This window comes from Pocillopora verrucosa, chromosome 2 (assembly GCF_036669915.1).
Source record: "Pocillopora verrucosa isolate sample1 chromosome 2, ASM3666991v2, whole genome shotgun sequence".
In the NCBI taxonomy this organism is placed as follows: domain Eukaryota; kingdom Metazoa; phylum Cnidaria; class Anthozoa; order Scleractinia; family Pocilloporidae; genus Pocillopora; species Pocillopora verrucosa.
The window spans coordinates 2,664,326-2,684,232 of NC_089313.1; the positions used below are offsets into that span (position 1 = coordinate 2,664,326).

Below are 19,907 nucleotides of genomic sequence, written 5' to 3' on the forward strand. Positions count from 1 at the left end.
AAGGATCCTCTCGTCATCGAACTCCTGGGTAGGCACCATGGGCCGCTTTTGGTAATTACGTCATGGAAGACTATTGGGTTCACGTTACACGACATAAAATAGAGAGGCCATGTTGGTCAGTGTTCAATGAGTGTTGTGTTCGTTCGCCGTTGGCTTGTGGCTTTTTTCATAGCCATAGGAATTATTTGCATAGTTTTTATTTCCCTCAGGAAGGTAAGGCCTCTTAGTTGAGCTAGTGTTGACTCAAAACGTCTGGTTAAGAGGGAATTTTGATTTTAAAGATACTACGTTTACCTGGTGATGAATGTCTCAGTGGAGACTGTTTACATATGGCGAGCACTGTTATGCTGAAAATTTGTGACCCCTTTTTGTGTACTTGGAGGTTTCAATATTTTAGTGCTGATTGTGGAATAGGTGACAGTGACCCCAAAATGAAAAGAATTGTGGAAGTAACTGGCTTTTATTGAAAGCTGTTCGAACTCTGTTAAAAGATTGACCCTTTGTGATATCTCTCAGTTAGTAAGTGCACCATGATTGGTCAATTTAGTGGGCTATATTTCACTGTGCGGCCTGCTACAGGAATATGACTGGTCAATTGAGTGGGCTATTAAAAAAAATGTATTTCACTGTACAGTCTGCTAAATTCAAACGTTTGTCTGAAATGAAATCCCCCCCCCCCCCCCCCTTACTGCATTGAACCCAGAGATAAAATAAATATCTTACTAACCTTGTTTTCTTGGTCCACACTGTAAGTTACAGAACCTAATTTTTCTCTGCTTGGATTTATGGCTTGTGGGTCTCACACTAGGGCAATAAACCAGAAAAAAAACTTTCGCAGTAACTTACATTATGGACCCTGAACTCTGGTAGTGAGAGGTGTATATTTAATCAATTTAACCATGGCAATGCTAATATGTACTCAATCTTTACCTGCACTCCAAGTAGCTAAATACTTCAAACAGAAAATAGCTTTTGCATGTTTTTTAACAACTGAGTAAAGACCTTGGTATGAAAACACCATTTGTAATGTTGGCTCCTTTTTCAGTCTTATCAAGAGTCATATATCCTTGAAGTTCCTACCACTGAGTTTCAGTGGATCAATATTGAGAACTTGACAGAGTTTAGAGATTGCAGAAATTCTATCCAAGGAGCTCTGTTGATTGTTGATGAAAGAGGTAAGGAATCATTTTTTGTTTAGATTAACAAATTGTTTTGAAAATCAGTTGCACTGACTCTTATGAAGGAGCCTCTTAAAGTCAAGATCATCATAAACTTGCATTCAAAAGTGAAATATTAGAGGATGAAAAGTTATGAAGGTAAAGGCCAGTTAACCCTTTAACTCCCATAAGTGACCAAGACACAATTTCTCCTTACAAAATCAATACAATATCAAGTACGCAAGTGATGAGAACATAGAAGAATATCAGTTAGGGGATTATAAGTTGATCCAATGCCAAATTCTCCAATCTAAGATCACAAGAACTGTATGACAGACAGTAAGGAGAATTACCAATTAGATATTGGGAGTTAAAAGATCAATGTTCATTTCCAAGGCCAATTCAGTGAGAAAAAGCATTCTTACAAGTACAGTTTTTAATGTTTAATTATAACTGACCTGTTCATTGTGAGAAGAAGGCTTGACAGCCTTGAAATTATTAGTAAAACAACTGTGTTCTGGAAGTAATCTGTTGAGTTCTCTTCTTCTAGGATTTGTCTGTAATCGTAAAGACTTGTCTGCCAGTGGGTGTTGTCACAGTGGAGGAGAGAGTACAAAACGTTACGAGTGCAGATATTGTCAGAACAATAACTGTTGCAGCATTTATGAACACTGTGTTTCCTGTTGTTTAAACCCTGACAATGTGAGTAAAGTGATAGCTTTCCTCCAACAGTTCATTTTTGAATTTAGTAAAGGTTTTGTATCATAAAATATAGTGCTGCTGACGAAGAAGGGCATAAAGTAATAGGGTGATATAACAATTCCACTTTGTAATATAAAAAGGACACAGGTCATATATGAAATTTGATTGGAGAATTCTCTGAAGTTGCTGAAGAATGCTTCAATTCTCAATGATCACCCTGAATTTTTCAAAAAGAAACAGAGAGAAACACCTTAACATACCTTGTGTTTTTCTCGTCACTTCTTTATGCTATTGCCCCTACCTACATGCATTGCATCAGAGCAGAGTGCAGTTGAGTCCTCTTTATTTGTCACATGAATGACTCTTGATTACCCTGCAATAGTTACAGTAGCTTTTGAATGATAGACTTAGGAATTGCTTTTGTATTCCAAATTTAACTCTTTACACCCAAGACATGATTGTTAATTCTCCCCTCTAGCTGCTACACATTTCCTTGTAAACATGAAAGTTACTAGAATTTGGTGTTAGATTAAAATAACAACTGATACCTGTTAATTTTGAATATTCTCGTCTCCTGTTTGCTGGAAAATATGTGGATATTACAGGGAGAAATCACTTGTCAATCAATTCTGACAGTTAAAAGGTGAAATAATTATGGACCGAAACATTTTCTTTGTAATTTAACATTTAGTTGTAATTGTGTATGTCTGACCTTTTTCAGAGGAGATTACTGGAACAAATTTTGATACTTGGATCATCAGTGCCTAATGTGATTTCCAAGTCTGTCGGTGACCAGTTTGAGCTGTGCTTGGTCAAATGCCGCACTTCCTCTAAGGTGCTTGTTAATCAGATTTTATTAAAAGTCATCTTTGAGATTTAAAAGTTCAAAAGTTCAAAATACAAAAGAATCCTTAGTTTTAAAAGTGATTGATATGTACACTGTTATACACAAACACCTCAAGGTTAAAATACATGTATAGAAATGGCCTAAAGATCTCAGAATGGTCTTTCAAAAAATTTTTTTTTATTTGTCTTTTTGCTTATTATCTAAAACCTTTTGACTCCTAAGAGAAATTAGTATCTCATTTCTCCTTACAATATTATCAGCAAGTCAAATATTAAGGTCATTGGAATGAAGGAAATGATCACCAACAAAGGAAGCTCTTGATTTTTACACAAATTCTTCTTGTGAACACATCATTTTTTTCAGAGATGCTTGTTGAAGGGTTACAAATTTATTACTGATTTTTTAATGTTATTATTTTTCAGAGTGTGTGGCATGAGAACTCATACAAAGATAAGACATTCAAACACTGTTTTGGCCTGACTGGACCAGAATTTGCTGGTGCTTTGTAGATATTTAGTTAACTTGAAATTAGCAAAGTCAGTACAGAAAAATATTCTTGTAAATGAAAAGATATCTATTTTTTTGAAATTGTATTTTATTTGTGCAGAATTTGAAAATGTTATCATCTCATAGGTTTGTCTTTAGGATATTAGGTTCTTAAAAATTTTTCTAAAATTATCTTGCATTTCATATACCCACATGATAGGTATGCAATATTTTAAGTTTACATATTAGATTCTCATCTAGTCAAGACTTTCATTGCATCTCTGTAATCTTTTTTTTTTTATAAAACCTAAGAGACTGACTAGCTTGTAAATATTGATGAAAGATTCTATTCTTTCTATTTATTTCAGAATAGGTACTGCATGATGTAGATATCAATATTGAGGTGTACACCTATAGAGATGTAATACAAAATTGCAGCACTTCAGTGCTTTTCATTTTTGTTTAATTTATTTATAATAAATTACAGTATATCAGTTTATGGAATAAATACATTTTTATTTAGTTTATGTAAATTTGAACAAATAACTACAATTATAATCATTGTTGATATCATGATAACCTTTTGCTGCTAATAAGTAGACAGTTTTAAGATCTATCAACTCTTTGGTCTAGAAGTAAGGCAGAAATTAAATCATTAAAAACTGAATCATCAAGCGATGAGTGGTGAAGTTCCCGGCCACTACCATTTAGTGTGGTTAAATTCCTGTCTACAAGAGACACTCCTACCAGGCTCTTCTTGGACTAAGGTATTATTACAATAATCAATACCAGTAACATTTATTGATTTGGAGTGTACATAATCCCAAAGGGAGGATTTGATTACTCTGTATAAATTCTGCATGATGGAGAATGGGTGTGTTGTTACAGTTGTAGTTTTAAATAATTTCAGGTTCAAACTGGTTGATAGGGGATGTTAATGAGCCTAATAGACATCTTTTATAATGAGTAGACAACCTTACTCCCTGTGTTACAGTCTGGCCTTGTTTCCAAAAATTTCTAAATTGGGCTCATCTGCAACATTTTGTCTCAAAAATTTTGAAAACGGCTCAGTGCAAGGCACCCTGCAAAGTGTTGTAAAGAGCATTAGAGCATTTGATCATGATTGTCATCATCGATATTTAATCCTTTGACCCCTCAAGAGTGATTAGCATCTAATTTCTCCTCACAATATCACCCCTGAATCACACATGAAGGTCATGAGACTATACCAAATGATCAGAAACTAAAGATCTTAAGCTCTTGATTATTAAACAAATTCTCCTTGTCAGCACCTTAGAAAATGTATAGAGAACAGTATGGAGAATTGTGCATACTGATGCTAGGGCATAAAGGGTTAAGGATTGTTGATGATAATTGTAATATTCCCGGAACAAGAAGGAAACAAAATGTAAAATAATGTAGCTTCAAATGTTTTTAACCTGAAATTTATATTTACCTTTAACTCCCAAGATCTGACTGTTAATTCTCGCTACACATTTCCCTGTAAATTAGTAATAAGAATTTGGTGTTAGATCAAGATAATAACTTCTACCTGATATGTTTGAGTATTCTCATTACCCATTTGTTGGATAGTGTATGGATGTATTAGGGAGAAGTTACATATTAACCACCTCTGGCAGTTAAAGGGTTAAGATAGAATGGATATTTTGGAGTGATTATTTTAACACCCAAGACTCATCATTTCAAACAGTGAAATTGAATTCAAAACCTTTGTAATGAGAAAATGAGGGCTGGCGGATGATTAGTCCAAAGAGGAAAGTGGGATGGACATCATTGAAAAGTAAATTCTCACTATAGTAACAAGTTTTCACTTGCCAATTTTCTTTTCAGATAAGAGATGCAATCAATGCAAGGCTAGTCACCAAAGTGGAAGCATTTTGCAAAAATTCTCAAACTGAGAGGATTCAGTCTTTGTTGCATCTGCTGGGAAGACAGTTTGTAGAGACTTACCTTGGCAGTTTAGCTCTTTATAACCAGGTGAATCCTTTAGATCAAATGAAAGTTAAGAACAATAACACAGGCAGTTGTATATTTAAGAAGTGGTTCGTTGTCCATTGATTTTAGGGAGAAAGATGAAAAGGATTTCTTGAATGAGAGAATTTGACTCTTTCAAATCATTTCTTTTGCAGACAGTTTTTTTGCATTCTAAATTTAAACTGAAAGATATTTAAACTAAATAGGCCACCCAAGACAAGTGGGATCTCTCAGATTCTAACAAAGAGGAAGCAGAAGCATGGCTGAAAACAGCACTTCATGAGATCACAGGAAGTCTTGGGTTACAATGGAGAGAGAGCAGAGATACTGTGTCTGGGGATATGTTGGAGTTTGTTGGGTTTGCTCAGCAAACAGTGCATAGAGGAATGGAGAGAGAATTGGCAGCAACAGAACAGAAGGTTGTTCATGATCAAGAAAAGGTGAGAGTTTTTTCAAATTTAGGATAATTTATAGGGTCAATTGCAATTTGCAGCTCCTTTCCAGGTACCTGGTAACACTGATTAGATCAGTGGAGGAGAGAAAAAGAGGGTGCTTGGAGTGACCCAGAGTACCTCTTAAACTTTTAAAATTATTTTTTGCTTTAATTTCTGCCGTTCTCAAGCTGTATGGTTTATTATCTATACACTGTGCAGCATACACAAGGAGATTGCAGGGATTTCAAAACAAGCCAATGACTGGTGTTGTTCCACTGGCTACTTGATAACATGTCACTGGTTACTCTGGTCAGAATAATTACCTCTTGGCCCTTCATGAAATTTTCATGGTCACTTACTTTTGCTGAGTCTGACACCTACTTCAAAGCATTTTGAAATCCCTGGAGTGATTTTAGTAATTCTTTTATTTGGTACTGTTTAAAACCAACTGAAAGTACATAACTGTACACTGTATTTTAAGAGTCAATGTACTTGATTTTGCTGTATGTACAACTTAATTGATTGAAGAAGAATAACGTACAGCTTGTTTTTCTTCACAGAGTTTATCAAACAGTCAAAAGCCAAGTCTCCTTGGATGCAGCCACCAAAGTGAAACTCTTGGCAAAGCTGTGGCTGCCCTCCTCAAAAGACACCCCTCTCAGCTAGGCCGCATCTGTGAACAACTCCAAGGACGACCATTGACTAATTCCCTGAGACACCTGATTTGGTCTATGAACCTACAGAGGAATAATCTAGACAGTGTAAACTCCCATGAGGACTTAGAAACTGAAATGGAAGAAATCAGATCTCAGTTTGAAGTGACTCTTTCTTGGGGTTTAAAAGAACTGGGTGTGTCAAGCGCAGTTCACTCCCCCATAGCAGGGGTGGTAGAAAATGCTGTCTCTGAGGCATACAAATACAGACATGGTTTTCACAGTGAATTGGTCACTGAGATGCAAATAAGGCTAGTGGTGGAAGCCTTGAATGTGCTGTATGTCTACAATAGGAGTTATGAACCTCAGTATGCCTTGCTTGTGTATCCACTGATTGTTAGTGCTCTGAATGAATACAAAGATGCAGGTGTGATGAATGGTTTGTTGTATAGTTAAACTTGTTTTTCTGAATCAAAGTAAAATACAATTTAATAATGTTATCCACCATAGCCTAAGCAATTTCATCAAGTCAGTGGTTATCATCTCAAAGTAGGCTCACATGGAATGTTAGAACTTTGTTACAGCAGACTTCTTTGGTTTAAGAGGCTAAATAGAATTGAGCACATGTACATGTACATGTGGGTTAGAGTCAAATAAGACCAGCAGCTACTTTTTGACAACCATGTCTGGTTGGTTCCCAGGTTTGCAGGGTTTTAGCAGGGCATCCGCATTGTGGATTCAAGTATTACTGTCATCAGTATTCAGTCATTTTGTACCAAGGGTTGATTTTCTTATTTCAATGGCATTTTTAATGGCATATTTTAACCTTTTTTTCAGGAAATTCATCTCAAGATGTGGCTCACAAGCTTGCAATATCCCTGCACCTTTTGCTCAAAAATTGTTTCCCAACAAGGCTGAAAATCTTCAGCATGGCTGATCATGTCATGCAAAGACTGCAACGTGAAGATGAGGAGCTGTACAATCACCTAACTCGTGAAACACTAAAGAATCTGTCTTCTAACCCAAGAGAATTCCTGGTGAATTTTATTCACACAGAGAAAGAGAAGGCCATGTTGGCCGAAAGACAGGCAGTGGGAAGTTCATTTGAATCATTGCCATCTGATGCTAAGGAGCTGCTGTCCCACCCTGTTATGTTTATAAGAAAATGGATAGCGGAGGTAGTAAGGAATGTCTCGTCTTAACCCTTTACACCTGGACATCAGTGTACATGTTCTCCCTACTGTTTTCTATACATTACCTAAGTTGCTGATAAGGAGAATTGCTTTAACAATCAAGAGCTTCTTTAGTTGGAGATCATTTCCTTTACTCTCATGACCTTAATGTTTGATTCAGGGGTGATACTGTCAGGACAAATTAAATGCTCGTTGCTCTTAGGGATCAAAGGGTTGTAATATTGATGTACAAGGTTCAAAATGAACAGCATTATAGTACATTGATGCAATATGCATCAAAGATTTTGAAACTTGCTGAAAATTTTTTGAATTTGAATTTTGCGCAGTGTTTATGGTTTTCAAAGCAGGAGAGTATTGTGACATAGGCATAGTTCTCTCCCTATGTAAATTAAAAATAGCTCAAGCCATCAAAAGGTAGCTGGAGAATGCTGTTTAGTAGACATATATTTCTCTGATCTCTGCAGCCTTGAGAACACCTTTTTGATCATTTCTGTAGGGCTTTGTGGGCATTCTAGGAGTCCATGCTGTCATGCTTGTGTGGGATCAGTGCTTCCTGAGTAACTGGAAGCATAATGTGATGGAGAACACATGTCTTGTCATTCTCCAGCTCTTGAGAGCACGCATTTTAGAAGCTGAGGGTTACATTGGCATCAGAAGGAGTTTGTTGGATCAACCATCTGAGTTGTTTACTGTAGATGTTCAGAAAGGACTGTCATACCTGCACAATGGAGGAGCATTAATTGATGTTGGATCACTCAGACAGTGCGTATGGCTGAGTCATAGCTTTTCCTTTAAGAGTTCAGTTGCTAGGGGACTCAGTTACTTGAGTTAATCAGTGCTTTCACCGAGTGTGCTAGTCAAAGATATCTTTTTGGTGGAGCTTTTTCAGCTTTGATCAGAAAGCTCCAAATTAAGTGAAGAAAACCAGGCTCCAAGCTAAGTTTTCAACTTATTTATTATCCCTATATAATATGAAATGGATAATTGGGATTTAGCAATGGACATCCCAAAAGGTGGCTCTTTTTGTCTGCTGTTTCCAGATTGAATTGGAATTTGAAGTGTTGGTTTTCCGAGGGTGGAAAACCAGAGGACCTGGAGAAAAACCTTTAGTGCAAGGATTAGAGCCAACAACAAACTTAGCCCATGTGTGACACCAGGTCCAGGAATCAAACCAGAGGTACAGTGGTGGAAGGCAAGTGCCCTCACCACTGTGCCATCCTTATATGTGATATTATATCCCTGAATGAAGATAAGTGATCGTCTGGGAACAAATTAACCATTCCTCAAACCTTATTTACTTATTTTTGTGAACAGTGTCGAGGGCTTAAAGCTAATTTGGAAAGACATTTATTTAATTAAATCAGCCCTTGTAAAGAGAACCCCTGAGGCCCACTACTTGAATAAAATGGTGGTTTGGGTTAGACCTCATATAAGTAACTGGCCCTGTATGTTTTTAAAAATGTCTCCTTGTGATGTTTCTGTATTATAGGCCCACACCTGTCCCGTCACCCTCAGAGTTTGGTGAAACTGTACCCAGCCCAGTACCATCTACGTCTGAATCTAGTCATTCATCACTAACCAGACCAATCAGTAGACGTTCTACACCCAGGACACCTTTCCAGGCTGATCCTGTGGAATTATGGGTTGAGGCCAAAGCGACATCATCACCCATGGAAGAGACTACTAACTATGATTCATTTGATGTGTATATTGATGAAGTGAGGTTTTTACCTGACAATGCTACTATCATAAAGGTGATTGATCTGAGAGAATTCCACCATTACAATAATCTGTTTGATACAGCTTAGAGTGCCAGTACTTGGGAGGTAGTAAGTTTAATTGATTCCCCATAGTATGGTTAAAACTTTTTTCTGGTGACAAATTGCATGAAGTCATTGTGTGAAAATTCATGAATTTGCTTGTTAAAATTTACAGAAGTGAATCTGCAGACCTGGTCAAAAGCTTTTGGGACACTTGTACTTCTATGTCCAAATGAAATATGTGACTTATATCAAGCTCTGCCCTGTTTCACTCCACCTCCAGTATTGTCGAAAACAACTGCAGCTTTTCTGAATTTTTTTAGGATTCCCACCAACATCGCAGTAGAGGGAAATGGGGGTGGGGGCACCATTGGCAACTAGTTTTTCTAATGTTCATCATGAACTGTTTTGCTGTTAATGTCCCAAGTAAGGGTTTGTAGGGATTGTTGCCCAAAGAAATGGTTTTTTTGCAGTTTTGATCTTTTACTTTTTGCTGATGTAGGTTACTGGTAGTATTTTGGGACTTTTTTGGAAGACACCTGAGACTTTGGAGATCTCACCCGTTGAGGCATTTCCAATGCTAGATTCATCAGCAAGATGTCCTAAATTTCATTATAAGTACACTGTAAATGCCCCTGCAAGTGGCATTCCAGAAGAAGTTATGTTGCTGCTGAGAATCTACACACTAGATGTGAACAGTGGAGATTTGATTGTCATTGGAAACAGCATAATTAGGATTTTCACTGAAAAATACAATGAGGTACTAGCAAAAGAAATCAAGACATAAATAGACAAGGGTTGCAGATTGAGAAGAAATACAAAGAAAAAACTCTTATATGCTCCAACTTTAATCTCAGTATTTAAGAACAAGAGTTTCCATAGAGGTGGATGGGGGGGGGGAGGTTTTGGCACAAATGACTTTTTTAGGGGGGTATACAGATATTTTCTCAAACAACTCACCTGTGTTCTCAGGTTACCAGAAGCAGGATGTTCTTTTTCTCTTACCCCTTACCCCTTCCCCCTTCCCCCCTCCCCCTTATTACACACAACAAGGATGTATGAGGTAATTCCACATGTGCTCTTTTTAATTTTAAAGAGAAACATTTTATTTTTTCAGTGGCATCTTAATGTCGGAGGACATCAGCTCCCCTTGAAACATATTCTTCCATCCACTGTGGCCAGACTTACAGAAGAGTCTTTTGATGGCATAACAAAGGTTCCTGTCTGTTCAGTTCTCATCAGGCTCTTGCCTCATTCAGAGGTTTGTTATGTACATATATATAAACATGTTTACCATGTTGTCAACATTTTTTCTGTTGAAAAGTTCTGATCACCGCCATCAAAAAGACCATGAGCTATAACATGATATGTACACAAAGAAAACCATTTACCAGAGCTACATGATGTATATTAATTGGCATCATGTAAAAATGTTTCATTGTATTCTATATTTCAGGTGTTCATTGAGGCCCCTGGTTATGCAAGTGGATTCTATGTCAGTGATCGTTGTAAACCCAATGAATCAGAGAGGTGTATATTCAGAAGGTTCCAAGGCTATCATGCTTATCCTCCAACAGTAAGGGAGGCTGTGCGTGACATCAAAGAAGAGGAAGCAAATCAAGATACAGAAGGTTTATCTTTGTGTGTTATAAATGTGACATTTTTCTTCCTGAGCAAATGAGATCTAATGTATTTAGATCTTTAACATGAATGGACAGGGTTTGTGTTTGTGTTATGTAGTGGGAGAAGAACTGTGTTAAGTAATAAACTGTAAATTATGCCAAGCTGATTTTTTTTGATGAATTTCACTAAAAAGCATCAAATCCATGAACATTCACTCATCTACATGTTTGACAAAATTTTGTCAAATCTGCCATTTACGTTACTGTGGGAAAATGTTTACCACACCTGAATCAAAAATCACTAAGGTCTTTGAAATGTTTGATTCCGGCTGTGTGGTATCCAGTGAATTGTTCAATCACTAACGCCTTTTGAACACCCTAAATAAGGTGTTTGAAATCATCTCTTTTTTCAGAGTTTGACCTCGCAAATGATCAAGTTGTCACTCAGTGGTATCAACGAAGGACAAGCAAACACATTTTGATGAGGGAGCCACCCAAGGCAATGGACCTGATCAAAGTTGTGCAATATAACCAGAAACAGGTAAGTTGGTTCAGTTTGCAGATGGATAAAGGGGGTAATTTTATAAAGAGACTGTGGTGCTGCACTGGTGGGAGAGTATAACAGGGTGATTAAGTATTATCAACTGAGTTGATGACGTAAATTGGCCATTGTAAAGAGTTTTAAGGCTAATGTTCCAAGTGTTAGCCCTTTGTTAGAGCGATTGGAGGAAATGTGGGTTGTGTGTGTGTTTATATGCTGACCATGTAGATACACCATTGGTGGGAATGTAGATGATTCTCAAAATCTGAGAATTATAGTGATCATATGCATGTCTATTTAACAAATAGATTCCAAGTTGCTGTGTGTCTGTTCAGTAATAGATCACAGATGATGTCAAAATGTGGTAAGAACAAAAAAGTGGCACACAAGGCGTAGCTGAGTGTGTCACTAATGTTCTTACCACATTTTGACGTCCTCTGTTATTTATTACTGAACAGACACACAGCAACTTGGAATCTATTTGTTTTATATAATAAAGAATTAAAAAAAGTTTTAATGATGACATCATCTATGTGTCTGTCCTCCAATAGATCATCAGTGAGAACCAATCAGAATGTGTGCATAACTGAGCTTATTATATAAAGTGCTATAGACATAATCAGACAGTCACATTTGTAGGTTGCTAGAACTCTCTAAACAATTTGTGGCTTTTTTTAATTTTCAGGGTCTATCCATAATGGTTGAACAGGCATTTGGCCTTCCAAACACACACTTTGTAAACGCCTTGCTTCATGTGTCTCCTGGACATGATGTGCAAGATAAACAAGCAACAGAGGAAGGCCTTGGTGGAGAAGAGAAGGCATTGGTAAAACAACGGGACTTCAACAGCTTCCAGAAATCACCCAAATGGATAGACCCATTTATGGTAAGTATCAAATACTTGTGGCCTTTTATGCTGTGATGACCTCTCAATACAGTTATTAGTCTGCAAGAGTATACCAACATTCTTTTGCAAGACCCTGTGTTGTGAGATCCAATCCCTTAACCCTTTCACATGATTATTCAGATTAATAAACACTACATCTTGTTTCTATACCCTTGTTTCTATGTTGTGAGGAGAGAAAGACAACTAATAGAAAGACAACTACTAACTAGTTCTAGTTCCAGCTAGTTCCAACTAGTTCAGTAGTGTTCATAGCTGCAAGGATCACTTATATCTCATTTCTTCACCCCAGTGCACATATATAATTTTCATATGTTTCCAGTAATTATTTACCACTTGGAAGGTTTATTTGGATCCAACATTATGACCAGCTCCCAGTTGACTTGTTACCTCAGTTGGTAGAGCACTGCACTGGTATCGCAGAGGTCATGGGTTCAAATCCTGTACAGGCCTGAATTTTTTTCAGGTCTCATTTCAGCTACTAGTTCAGTAGTGTTCATAACTGTGAGGATCACTAATATCTCAGAACTGTTTCAGTTACTAACTGAATAACTTAACTTTCCCTTCAAGAGTAATCCCATAAGAGTGATTGAGTCGCTCGGCTCAAGTTGAGACTTTTTTCACTCACTGATAAATCTGTCCTCTAAGCCTCATTTTTAATGAACATGAGTTAATATATGTAGTCATATAAAAGATTACTGTAGGAGAGTTGTTATTTACAGTTTAGTAATTTATGGTCAATTGATAGCATGTGATCTATTTGTCTTGTCTTCCACAGGTGTTTCACCCTCACTGGGATGAAATGACAGTTTTGATAGTAAGGCTGTACTCACTTGATGCATCATACACCCCTCGTGCTGATGGAGCTGGACCAGGCTCTGTTGCTGATCGAAAAGGAAAGACTTTGACTCTGGTCCCAGCTGGATGGACTGTACTCCAGCTCTTTTCAAAGTACGGCTACTGAATATAGGCCCAAGATGCATACATGTATGGGGTTTCAAAACAAGCTCGCAACTGTGAGACACTGACTTTTGCAGAGTCTGATGCCTACTTCAAAACATTTTGAAACCCCTATATGTACATGTATGGTTGATATGTAAAGTTTACATAAAACTGTACTGTAGTTATGTTATGGGTTAACAATTTGAAAAATGTTGGATTTGTAATGATTGGTTCATTTTTTTACTTTTTAGATTCCAGATACATATTACCTTAGGAAAAACTAAGAAATTTAACGTATATAGCCTAATTATCATCACTGTTCACATGAAATTAACCCTTGCACTTACAATTTCACCCAACAAAATCATGTCATTGTGTTGATGAAAAAAATTAATGTGATTGAAAGAATTGAATTCGTCCATGAGGGAATGTTATTTGACTCAACACCAAATTGTCAGGGCTAAGATGATAATTAGAATGAATGGCCATCATTGCGAAAAACTGATATTGAGGTCCTGAGTGTGAAGGCATAAATTAAACTGTACATGATGATACTATTACTAACACTTTTTTCCAAGAATTGATTGAATTGTTTGTCTTCAATTCACAGGGAGTATGTGAATGCTGGAGTGCACTATTTACCCCTCTTTGAAGGGACTCCAAGTGCAGTAAGTCATCTCCTATATCTTTAATTGCTTAAAGGATTAGAGACAGTTGCTATAGATCGCAATCCAGCACTTAAAAGTTTATAATTTTGGCATTGTCCTGGAAGTGATTTGAATACAGTATGTGTTACTATTGGAATAAAGGGTCACTATCTGTCTTTCCAACAACATGTATGTACTTGATCAGTGTTAAGAATAACATGACAACTTGGAAAGTAATTGTTGATGTCATGGTACCTTTTTTCTCTCAGACTTTTCTAGAATTTGTATCCAATCATTCAGTGGAGACAAGTTTGCAGGAAGCAATCAAGCAAAATATACACAATTTGTTGGTAGGACACAAAATGTTCTTTTTTTCTCAGTCAACATTGTTAGATCTATAATATATACATTAAATTAATAATAGTATTTACATTCAATTGGATAGAAGTGTGGATGATATAGAGGGAAGATATTTGATATATTACCAATTTATTAACATTGCGAAGAAGATTAAAACAGTGCTGTTTGTTTATGTTTGTTTAGTAGAGGTACTTGATGAAATATTGTAACTTAGTCAATGCTTATGATTTGTGTCAGTGGTGTTATCTAGTTTTCATGGCAACAAGAGATAAGTGACATAGTTCTAGTGGTCGCTGGATAGGGACTTGACACTGCAAGCTGCAGTGCAAGTCACCAGACAAAAACAGGGATGCTTGGATAATGAGTTTTGCACACAGACTTTAAGTGATGATGATAACATTGACTACAATGGTATTTAATATAATTGAAAATCCTAATAAAGAAACCTTATCCCAGCAAGGCACCTCTTGTGTTGATGATAATAACTTTGACTACAATGATATTTAAGATTGAAAACCCTAATAAAGATACCTTTACCTCAATAGGGTACCTCCTGTGTGGCTGTTCGACTTTGGGATGCACATTACTCCCCAGATGAATGCATTCCTTTACCAGTAAGCAATAACCATAAATTACATGACATGTACACAAACAAGAAAATTTTATTTTATCAACTGAGTTCATAATGTAAATTGGCCACAATGAAGAGTTTTTTAAATTCATTTGACGTTTTGTGCGTTAGCCCTTTTTCAGAGCTCTGATAAAGGGCAAACTCTTGAAATGTCAGCTTACAAACTCTCTACATTGGTCAATTTACATTATCAACACAATTGATTAAACCAAATTATCTTGTTTACTCCCCCATCAAGGCAGTACTGCAATTTCTTTTGAAACTTGCCCCCTTTATTCATTAGTACACTAAAAGTCTGCCTCTGAAGCCTTTTTTAATGCAATATACAAAACTTGAATATTTCAGTTACATTTGTTTGCACAAAGTGTATTACTGGATCATATTGTATTTAGCATCAGTTATGAAACTATTTTTTAATCTAAACTTTAATTGTTGCCCCTTTTCTCTTCCACTTTTTCTTTACTGAGGTCCAACAGTTCTCTACAAATCCCTTCTGTTTGTGAAAATGAATTTACTAGCAGCACTAAGCAACCCTTTTGCAAACTTTGATGCATTGTACAAGATTTGATGTTACAGTTCTTTTGGTATACTTATGACCTGCAGGTTAAGGAAGAACTTTTATTTCTTGGAAGACAAGACAGATACTGGAGAACAATTCAGACAAGTTCAGGGAAGTCAATATCTGATATGGTATTACAGACTCTCACCCGGCAGGAACGGAAACAAGGTGTGGCAGGGAGTCAGTACATTGCTGAGAAAGAAAACTATGAAGAGGCTATGAACAGTGCATTCAATAACCTTTTGGTAAGGAAGCCTGACTGTGTTCATGAGGTCATTTCTACATTCATTTGGTATCTACTTATGGAGGCCACATGTGAGGATCTGGCGATGTGTAGGGATTTAAATGGGGTGCTAACAATAAAATCCTAGACCTGTGAGGTGTAGAGGCCCTTGTTTCTGAGGCTGAGACTTTTAAGTAGAGAATTTCCCATTTTTATCTTTGTTTTACTCAATTGCAATTATTTGAAAACCACATTTAAGTACTCTTTTCTGTACTCCATTTATCAATATATCAGTTTTTAAATTGAAATATTTCAAACAACAACAATCATACCCAGAATGCTTACTCTAAGGTACTCTTGGAGTACCCTGGAGCTATCTTCTGACCGAGACCAGGGACCAAAAGTAAAAATCCCAGACTTTGAAAACCTTTAACTCTTTAACTCACAGAAGTGATCAACATGAAACTTCTCCCTATAATACCATACATTATTCAGCAAAAAGGTAATGAGAATATTCAAACTTATCATGTAGAAGCTGCTATCTTGATCTAGCACCAAGTTCTCATAACTAATTTACAAGGAAATGTTAAGCAGCTGAAAGGGAGAATTAACAATCAGATCTTGAAAGTTAAAGCGTTAAAGAAATACCAGACTTCAAGACCAGAAAAAGTCCCTACAGAACTTGACAGTACCATCCACCTTCCTTTTTCCATTAATGGTTTAGGCTCTTGAGTAGATTACGTGAAATGCTCTTTTGGCTGATACCAAGTATTAAGGGAGGCTTGGTCAATGCATGCCAATATTTAACATTTAAACTCTAAGAGGGATTAACATGCAGATTCTCCCCATAATATCCATACATTATCCAGCAAATAGGTTATGAAATACTCAAACTTATCAGGTAGATTTAGTTATCTTGATCTAACACCACATTCTCTTTACTAATTTACAAGGAAATGTGTTGCAGCTTTACTGGGAGTAGTTAATTAGTTTTAATCAAGTTTTATTCCAGTTTTAATTCCAGAACATTCTGTAATATTTTTGTTAAATTATAGGTTGATGTTCTTCTGCAGAGTGGCCTGGGGCCATTGACATGATGGTGAAAGAGGGTCTGAGTTTTTCAGTGATGATAATTAAAGTTGGTTTGACATAATGGAGAGAATGTAGTCCATCTTGCAGTTCTAGATTTTTTCTTCATTATTTATTTTTTGAACTCTGTTCAAAGCACTGGTATACTAAATGAGAATTGTTTTTGTACATAAGACTACCTGAAGATAGATAAGCAAAAACTTGTACAAACTTGGTGATAACTTTTATTTTTTTAATTTAATACTAAGCAATAAAATTGCTAGTGAATCCAGAGTCATTGAGTGAGTTTCTTCAATTGTCAAGCTCTCAGAAGCTTTTTTTTTCACTCTGGCAAAGATCCCCTGAACTCTGCTCTACAAAAATGCAGTGTGTCTTAATTTCTTCTTCCCAATCAACTTCAGTTTTCATGAAGTGTTCTTTCATACAAAGGAGAAGAAATTTGTCTCTTGATGAGACTGATTTAAATGTTGAGCTCAAAGTCGTTTATTTGAAGTCCATTAGGTAAAGTTTGTGACTTTGGAATTGTGTTGTATCTTTTTGTCTATGTGTTGTATCTTTTTGTCTATGTGTTGTATTACAGGTGATCTTTTAAAATTCATTTGTCCCCAAGACCAAGGTTCGCTTGGAAAAATGCACCATCACCTTGAGTCGCAGTCTGAAATGACACAACAAAAACAAGAGCAGATTTTAATGTGGAGCATATCTTGGTTATTTATTAGCTAACAATTTCCTGTTTACCCTGAGCCCATAAGATTTTCAAAGACAATTTACCTTGTTTATTGCTTTATGTCTCTCTCTACTGACAATCTCTTCTAAAACCTCACCAGTCCCTTTGATTAGCCTGTGCAAAAGGAAAAAAAAACTTTTTTGCAGTGTTTTATCATGCAATAAAAGTTACCATTTATGAGATAATTACCTTTGTCACACATGCAGCAAAACAATTCTAAACAAAATTGGCATATCTTGATTTAAAGACAGCGCTCCAGAGGCAAATGGTGTCATTTGATTAGGAGAAATTTCCCTGTGAATGATTCATATAGAACTGTAGTTATAAATGAGCAAAGTCTCTCATATGTCTTCTCTGTCTGTCTGTCTGTCATTCTGTCTGCCTTTCAGTCTGTCAGTCTATCTGTCATTCTGTCTGCCTTTCAGTCTGTCAGTCTATCTGTCAGTCAGTCTGGCTGTCTGTCTGCCTTTCTGTCTGTCAGTCTGTCTGTCTGGCTGCCAATCTGCCTCAACATAAATTTGTTTTCATCAACACTGCAAGTAACAGATGTATAAACCTATTACAGTAGATTCCATTTTGGGAAGTCAGCTGTTTTGCAGTCTTTACATTAAACACTAAACTAATATTTTGAAATTATCTGTAGAACATCTTTACCTGTGACGACCTGTTTCTGGGTCATAAACCCTCCTAACTTGGGCCTGTTGTTTTTCATACTCCTCTTTTGTCATAGGGACCATGGATCTTTCAGAAAAATCAAATAGAAGATACAATGAGTTTTTATTGCCAAAAAAAAAATCCTTACTCCTTACATAATAAATTAATTGTGAATGTAAAGCTCTCTAAATCTTACAGACTACCAAGTTTAAAAAAAATGGCACCAATTTATGACCACAAATGTCTACAACAGTAACAACAGTGAACTTAAAATTCAGTTAGTATATGCCCCAATGGATTTTGTTAGTTTGTGCAGTTTGCAATCAGGGTTATCTAGGAAGTTTTTTTTAGCAAAAGAAAAGAAGACATTATTGCTGCTAAGGTACATTTGGAAATAAAAATCACCTGAACACTTGTTCTGTAAATTCCTTAGTTCTCATCTAAATTTAAGAAGCCCCTCCTTTCCTCACAAATAATGCTCAACTACTGAGTTAGTGAGAGAAAACTATAAATATTTTTCTGGGTATGGGAAGGTGAGGGCCAAAACCACTACAATCAGGTGGATTAAAAAAAAATGACCCTATCAACACTTTTTCCAGTGATTGCAATAGCCACCAACCTCTTCTTTGGTGCTGCCACTGCTCTAGGGTTATTTGGTGGTGGACTTGAGGATTTTTCACCTGCTTTGTGTCAACAGAAATCAGAAAAAAAACATCAACAAACAAATTGGTTGTATGCTTAATAACTTCTGATTAGTTTAAATTTGAATCATGAAAAACAATTTTTGCCCGTATAAGCTTGAATTTTTTTTTATAACTGTCTCTTGGTATTCAAGAACTCGTCACTTGAATTTGTATTTTCACGTTTATGTTGGGTCCAAATATTTCACTTCATGTCCACAATACCTCGTGTTCCATCGGTGTTTGCCAGGGTTGTATCTTTTCCGACTCTTCTGACATCAGCCTTTTCCTTCTCTGATTCCTTTCTTCTTTTTCTCCTCTTCTCTTTCTTTTCACGTTTCTTTTTTCTTTTCTCCTTCTTTCTTCTTTGTTTGTTCTTTCGATCTGTATCTTTCCCTTTCTTTCTCTTCCTTTTGTGATCACTGCTATCAGAGATGTCACTTTCACTTGTCGATCCACTGTCACTCTTATTCGGTTGTTCATGTTTTGATTTCTTTTTCTCTCTTTTTTTCTCATTTAGCTGTGTTTTTGAACTTTTTCTGGCAATTTTTCGAGACTTTGGTTCACCTTCTGAACTCGTGCTATCAGACTCGCTGTCATGTCTTCGTTTTCTATTTTTCTTCTCGTTCATGTCCCTCTTTACATTGGGAATTTTACAATCACCTCTTAAGAATTTAATATATCGATTATTGCAGAAAAAAGGAAATCGGTCGAAAATTTCCAGCAAAATTATCAGAAACAGGTTCTCTGAAGACTAGGCTACAAAGGAACGCCATCTTGCTGTTCACGTAAGGAGAGGGGCTGAGGGCTAGTACTTAGTCTTTCACGTATCTGCTTCTATTGAAGGATGATGCTGGATGGGGAAGAAGCACGAAGAAAATTGTAAAAAAACGAATTAAAAAACGAGTTAAACTTTTACTGATCTGAGGGATATCCGAGGTCATAGCAGATCATCGGAAAATAGAAGGCTCAAAATTCAAACCTATCTCAAAGATGACCGTGAAACTGATAGCTTTAGTATCAAATATGCTTTCAAGAGGTTTTCAAATGTAGACAAGAGTTGAAACAGAAAATGAGAATGAACCTAACAATGTAAATAAT

At 36.4% G+C, this 19,907-nt stretch overlaps 3 protein-coding genes across 5 annotated transcripts; 2 read left to right on the forward strand and 1 right to left on the reverse strand.

Moving 5' to 3' along the window:
• The first annotated feature begins 105 nt into the window (after nucleotides 1–105).
• LOC131770970 (SREBP regulating gene protein) lies at nucleotides 106–3,390 on the forward strand. Its single transcript, XM_059086715.2, has 5 exons — nucleotides 106–213; nucleotides 1,046–1,175; nucleotides 1,708–1,859; nucleotides 2,581–2,694; nucleotides 3,129–3,390. Exons 1-5 carry the CDS (start codon nucleotides 127–129, stop codon nucleotides 3,213–3,215), a joined length of 570 nt encoding a protein of 189 aa, XP_058942698.2. The 5' UTR covers nucleotides 106–126; the 3' UTR covers nucleotides 3,216–3,390.
• Nucleotides 3,391–3,529: 139 nt separating this feature from the next.
• LOC131770968 (uncharacterized) lies at nucleotides 3,530–17,014 on the forward strand. Of its 2 annotated transcripts, none has more exons than XM_059086712.2 (18): nucleotides 3,530–3,959; nucleotides 5,044–5,190; nucleotides 5,394–5,627; nucleotides 6,182–6,701; nucleotides 7,112–7,452; nucleotides 7,964–8,229; nucleotides 8,957–9,221; nucleotides 9,730–9,987; nucleotides 10,345–10,488; nucleotides 10,684–10,858; nucleotides 11,263–11,348; nucleotides 12,076–12,276; nucleotides 13,073–13,245; nucleotides 13,847–13,904; nucleotides 14,153–14,233; nucleotides 14,789–14,857; nucleotides 15,478–15,678; nucleotides 16,712–17,014. In XM_059086712.2, the coding sequence occupies exons 1-18, from the start codon at nucleotides 3,870–3,872 to the stop codon at nucleotides 16,751–16,753; spliced, it is 3,351 nt and encodes a 1,116-aa protein (XP_058942695.2). In that variant the 5' UTR covers nucleotides 3,530–3,869; the 3' UTR covers nucleotides 16,754–17,014. The 2 variants fall into 2 exon arrangements, with proteins under 2 accessions (XP_058942695.2, XP_058942693.2); XM_059086710.2 differs by having other exon boundaries at nucleotides 3,538–3,959; nucleotides 11,263–11,390.
• LOC131770969 (ADP-ribosylation factor-like protein 6-interacting protein 4) lies at nucleotides 16,947–19,583 on the reverse strand. Of its 2 annotated transcripts, none has more exons than XM_059086714.2 (5): nucleotides 19,032–19,583; nucleotides 18,746–18,806; nucleotides 18,127–18,213; nucleotides 17,517–17,586; nucleotides 16,947–17,400 (listed from the first exon to the last, which is right to left on the reverse strand). In XM_059086714.2, the coding sequence occupies exons 1-5, from the start codon at nucleotides 19,435–19,437 to the stop codon at nucleotides 17,341–17,343; spliced, it is 684 nt and encodes a 227-aa protein (XP_058942697.2). In that variant the 5' UTR covers nucleotides 19,438–19,583; the 3' UTR covers nucleotides 16,947–17,340. The 2 variants fall into 2 exon arrangements, with proteins under 2 accessions (XP_058942697.2, XP_058942696.2); XM_059086713.2 differs by having other exon boundaries at nucleotides 18,746–18,809.
• Nucleotides 19,584–19,907: the final 324 nt, after the last annotated feature.